At 40.8% G+C, this 6,000-nt stretch overlaps 1 protein-coding gene across 5 annotated transcripts in view; it reads left to right on the forward strand.

Moving 5' to 3' along the window:
• The window catches only part of NDUFAF6 (NADH:ubiquinone oxidoreductase complex assembly factor 6), a 29,378-nt gene extending 25,028 nt beyond the window's left edge, over positions 1-4,350 (forward strand). For all 5 annotated transcript variants that reach the window (XM_042464087.1, XM_042464085.1, XM_042464082.1 and 2 more), the window contains 2 exons: positions 3,808-3,864; positions 4,206-4,350. In XM_042464087.1, the coding sequence (XP_042320021.1) occupies positions 3,808-3,864; positions 4,206-4,334 (186 nt within the window). In that variant the 3' untranslated portion in view covers positions 4,335-4,350. The remainder of the gene's footprint in view (positions 1-3,807; positions 3,865-4,205) is intronic.
• Positions 4,351-6,000: the final 1,650 nt, after the last annotated feature.

Genomic DNA, 6,000 nt, shown 5'->3' on the forward strand with positions numbered 1-6,000 from the left:
GGCAACAAAAAGAGGAAGATTTGATAAGGAAACTGATGCAGGGCCCCCACCTGTAAAGTGACCTTAGGCCGATTGTGTTTTTCTTCAAGGTAAAGTAACTAGCTTGAGCCTGATTTTTAGAAAATGTGGATTATTATTGCATGTACCCTTGCCTTAATTAAAGGAATTTTTCAGAGAAACTGTCCTGAAATTTGTTTTAAACAGCTGGTGCTGTCTGTACCCAACCTGGCTGGTATTTTGCGTTTAGGATACTTTTTCACAAGTTTTGTGTTGCATATTTGAAAGGAACTGGCTTTCTTGTGTCCCTCACCTTGTCTGGACTGTACTGCTAGCCAAAACACAGAGTGACACACAGACAACTAGAAGGACACAAAACAATAGATCAAAAAGGAATGGGCTATATAAGTGGTACTCTAATTCTGACATATCCTCAATTGCTTGGCAGAGCCATATCCATTTCCTTTTCTCTTGTAGCCAGGCCCTATCCTGTTGTTGCTGTAATGTGATGCAGTGTGAATAGGGCCTTTATGCAGGCTTAGCTGTTACTTTTGATTGTATGCCCATTGTCTCCCCTTGCAAGCTGCTCGGTTTCTGATTCCCTGTTGGATGAAGTTGTTTTTCAGAATATGTTAATGAATTGGTGCCTTTCCTTGAGGTTTTATCCTCATCTAGAAGCTAAAACATACCTATTTTAAATGAGCCAGTGGAAAAGAGGTGAACTTTATAGGGCCAGTTCAGGGTTTTGGTAAACTGTATCACTCAGGCAGGACTATGTCTGTAATACCTTGAATGAACAAAGCATTATTTTTGTTGTTATTTTAAGTAACCGTTGTTGTTGTTGTGTGCCTTCAAGACATTTCCAACTTATAGCAACCCTAAGGCAAACCTATCATGGGGGTTTCCTAGCAAGATTTGTTTAGGAGTGGTTTGTCATTGCCTTCCCCTGAGGCTGAGAGTGTGTGACGTGCCCAGGGTCACCCAGTGGTTTTCATGGCCAAGCAGGGAAATGAACCCTGGTCCCCAGAGTTACAGTCCAGTGCCCAAACCACTACACCACATTGGCTCTTTGGCTTAATATATTAAAACTACATTAAAATAGATGGGTGACTGTGAAGCTTGAAGTAAGTTGCTTCTCATTCATGGCCAGCAGAGGGCAAAATAAGCCTTTTCTAATAAGGTTCAGATTTGATTGCCAATCCTTAAATTTCTAAAGCTGTCCTGGTAAACCATGGAATTTCTGATAATAACCTAACTTAGATTTCCCTCTTCCAGCTTTGGTATTAGGTTTAAAAGGCATGACATCAAGGAGTCTAGAAGGTGTAGTCCAAGAAAATAACTTTTGTGAGAAATGGTGTAAAGTTGAAGGCTTTCATGGCCGGCATCCATAGTTTTTTGTGGGTTATTTGGGCTATGTGGCCATGTTCTAGAAGAGTTTCTTCCTGACATTTCGCCAGCATCTGTGGCTGGCATCTTCAGAGAATGCTTGCCTGGAAAAAGTTGGGTATATATATACTGTGTGAGCCTGGGAATGCAGACTGGGCCAGCCAGAAAATTCAGCAGTAGCAGAACATGCCACAAACCATCCTGGGCATAAAATACTGTTTGAAAACACTGAAATTCTGGACCATGCCAACCACTACCATGTCAGGATGCACAGGGAAGCCAATGAAATCCACAAACATCTGGATAATTTCAACTGGAAAGAAGAAACCCTTAAAGCGAACAAAATTTGGCTACCAGTCCTGAAGAATAGCAAAATGAGGACTCAGCAAATGCAAATGGGAAACCACTCAGAGTCAGGGACTTTCCCAACAGATAATGATCACCAATTAGCAGACACTAATCCTCTTTTGCATTAGCCTCCCAGCCTGAGGCCTGCCATCAGCAACAGACCAATACACATGCAAATCACTCCTGCATTCCCAGGCTCACACAGTGTGTGTGTGTGTGTGTGTATATATATACACACCCAACTGTTTCCAGGCAAGCATTCTCTGAAGATGCCAGCCACAGATTCTGGTGAAATGTCAGGAAGAAACTCTTCTAGAACATGGCCACATAGCCCGAAAACCCCACAAAAACTAGAAATGGTGTAGATTCCATATTTCTTACATATGCCTTCAGAGCTCTCCATGTCATGTCCCTCTTTATATCACTACCCTTGTATCTCACGTGACCTCTCGCTTTTCTTGTTTTAGCACCATCAACTGTCCAGAGGCACTTTTTTTCTTTTTCTTTTTTGCTGCCATTATTAATGATTATTAATGGCCAGAATCGTGTTGGGCAATTATATGTAACCTGCAGTTATGCATTTGCAACTGCTATGCATTCACGATCCCTATGCAGCCCCTACTTTAGGGGCTATGTAGGGACTGTGAAAGTCCCCTAAACCCCACTTACTAGTAAGCAACCACTGCAATAGAGAGGGGTCTGTTTCCCTGTTGCTCAGTAAGCAGCTGCTTGATGTTCCCACCACCCTCTTACATACACAATCTCTGGCACAAGGGGGATTTGCAAGTTATTCCTACCCATTGCACCAAAACTTGCTCATGGGAGGGGGTGGGAATATCAGGCAGGTTCTTGATCAACGGGGGAACAGCACCCTGTGGCTGCTTACTGGTAAGTGTGGTTTTGGTTCCAAAGAATTCACTATGCAGCAATGTAATTACAGTAATATGTACTACACAGTGTTCATATAGGACTCAGGCTGCTGCCATTATTACTATTAGTATTCTACCTTTCTCCCAGCAAAGCTCAAATAACTGCCCTTTTACACTTGCTGTTTTTCTCCTTGGAGACGTTCCCCACAAACACCTGTGTGATGCTGCCTTCTATTCTTCCATGTATGATGCTGTCTTCCACTCTTTCATTGCATCTCTTCTCAACTAAAATACACATTTGTACTGTTACCCTTGCCCTCCTGCTGCCATCCCCTTACATTGCCTTTTCCTGTGCCTAATTTTAGACACTAAGCTCCTTGGGGCAGGGACTTGTCCTTTTGGTGACCATTTAAAAATAACAATCATGACTCACTAGCTTTGAGCTTCCAGCTTTTAATGCTCCTACTATAACAACACTTACACCCTGTGCAGGAATTTTGAGAAGCCAAGGAAGTCACAGATCCACTCTGTGTCCTTGGCAAATTAAGGTGTTTTTTTTAAGAAGAAAGATAAGGAAAGTAATCTTTTATTATGTTTGTGTTCTAAAGAATAACAACACTTATACTTCAATCTGTGCAGGCAGATGTTGACTCAACACTTGGCTGTTGGTCTCTCTATCTGTTTTTCTGCCTTATCTTTCTCACCTTCGGCCCCCACACTACTGACAAGCTAATTCATGCATATTCCTAAATGAGAGTTAGAATGGCCTTTTCTACATGACCAGGAGAGAAATATCAGTGTAGTTATACAAAGAGAGCTAATGATCTACCATGAGTAGCCAACTTCAAAGGGTCAAGCTGTTTAGGAATCAATTGAATGGAATTTCTTCATCAGCTAAGGATTTGTCACTTTTACTGGCCTGTAGCTGGTTATTCCTGTGCGATGCACTGGAATGGTTCTCAACTAGGGAGACACATTTGCTTTTCTGGCTCAGATGTGCATATCAGCTTTGCCACTTACATTGTTGTGAGCAAATGTTCACCCAGGGGCTTTATCTTCTGCTAAATTTTTAAAATGACGAAGAGTATATATGTCTTTTGATGATGTATGAAGGATGAAGAAGGTACGTGGCACAATGCTTACTTATGCTAGGTATGCTCACGTATTCCTTGAAATTTGAACATACTTTCTGACCTTCTTTCTCCAGGCTAGGTCCTTCAGGAAGAGCGTTCCTCCTAAAGCATTTCCTGCCTTTCTCTGTACAGTAAGTAGGCCTGCTGCATTTTTTTACCCTGTAAAAATAGCTTAGATTGGCAGCAAAGCGTTGAGAGCACGTGAACTCTGTAAATACTTAATTAAAGACTAGCAAGTAGTTTACAAACTAGAGAGTGCTCCTTTCTGACAAATTTACCCTTGTAAAATTCAGAATTTCTGTTTTTAGATGTGTGTTCATTTTACTACTGCTTTTGACATCATGACATCTTAATGTCTATTAATATTGTCTGGTTCTGATCCCTGTGAATTGATATTTCATCTGTAGCTGCTTCTTAATACCTCCTTGGCATATCACTGTAATAAAACAAGAAAATTTTCCTTCTTTTCCAGGTTGCTATTGAGGATTATTTAAATCAAATACAAAAAGTTGACTTCAATATATTTCATCCAAGTTTGCATCAGAAGAACACTTTACTACCTTTGCATTTATATATTAGATCATGGAAGAAAACTTATTAAATTATATTTAACATGAGATTCTTGCTGGTGATGCAATTTTTTCATCTCATTACTCCTGCCAGTTGCTTTGAATGGCATACATGGGCTTCTCTTATCACCCCTCCATTCTTACCTCTTAGTCCTCACATTCTTGTTTGAAGTACCGTAAGAGTGACTGACCCATGTCACAGGGAAAATTTCTCATTTAGGGCAGGATTTGAACCCATATCTTCCCCTCCAGATAACAGCACCATGCATTTACTTCACACTGGCTCAAGATGCAGGTTGGAGCTCAAGATACTGGCATTAGGTGGTGGTGGTGGGTGCATCTTAGTGGAGGGCGTGGAGTTCTTTTCTGTTGCAATTACTATGGTTATGTTCCTTGCATATCATTTAACATTTGAGACATGGAGCTTCTGGCTTCTCTCAAACATCTGGGATATATGTATGAAGCAAATTGTGGTCATGGAGCAGCATGTGGCCCCTGAGGCTGTTTTTTGTGTGTGTGTATGGGAGGGTCCCAGCTCCTTTTGAGTCTCCAGATTACAATTCTGTGGCTAAAGGGCAGATTGTCTCAAAGTTAATCCACACTTTTAAATCTGTTTAAAGACTCCTTGCATCTGTTTTTAAAAATCAGTGGACAGTTTTTGTCTTGGGTTGTGGTTTGTGGCTCCTGGAGGGCTCAGTGACAGAAAATTGGCTCCTCGACTCAAGTTGCCCACCCGTAATTTACCACACTGATATTCTTCTTTTCCTTTGGAAAATTGAAGGTAACTAACAGTCGGTTAAAACAAACAAATAAATGTACAGTAGTCCCTCGGGTTATGAAATTAATTCGTTCCGCCGCTCTGTTCGTAACCTGAGTAATTTCGCAACCCGAAAAGGCTTTTTTTAGCGCTGGAAAGCCGCTAGCCGCGCTTTGCGGTTTGAATTTCGCGCCGAAAAAAAATTCGTAACCCGAAAAAAACATCGTATCCCGGAACAGTTTTTTCCAATGTAACTTTTTCGTATCCCGGAAATTTCGTAACGCGATCAATTCGTATCCCGGGGTACCACTGTATTACAAAACCTGAGAAGAGCAGAATAAAAGCAATGGAAAGAGGCAAGTGGTTGTTAAAACAATTGACTATTCCAACAGAAAAACACTTGGATATAAAGGAAACCTGAGGAGGAGATGGAAGGATGAAGAACTGGTGCAACTGCAGTATCTTTCATGTAGGAAGTTGAAACAAAAACGCTCATGTTGATATCCTGTAATTTGAACCAATTAATAATAAGTCAGGGTATTGTTGGTATGAAATAAAATGCTTTTCCATATAAGGTTATAATTAATGATGGAATTACACGTGGGACTTGTGTTAAAGTACGTGGGACTTGTGTTGAAGTACTAATGAATGCATTTAAGGAATCTGCATTGTCTTGTGATGTTACTGCAAATGTGAACTGTCAATTTGAGAAGGGGGCATTGTACACTTTAAAAAATTACAACATATTTATCTTGCCTTCAAAACAATTCAAAGGGTTAATGGTAGTCTCTTATCCAGGCAGTGACCAGATCTGCATAGTTTTGCCAAGGTATCAGGTGACTTTAGATTAGGGAGGGACACTGTTTGTAATTCTTTTTAAGTTCTAGCCAGCATAACCAGTGACGGGATGATCAGTGTTGGAGTCCAATATCTGGAGAGGA

Source organism: Sceloporus undulatus, chromosome 4 (genome assembly GCF_019175285.1).
Source record: "Sceloporus undulatus isolate JIND9_A2432 ecotype Alabama chromosome 4, SceUnd_v1.1, whole genome shotgun sequence".
In the NCBI taxonomy this organism is placed as follows: domain Eukaryota; kingdom Metazoa; phylum Chordata; class Lepidosauria; order Squamata; family Phrynosomatidae; genus Sceloporus; species Sceloporus undulatus.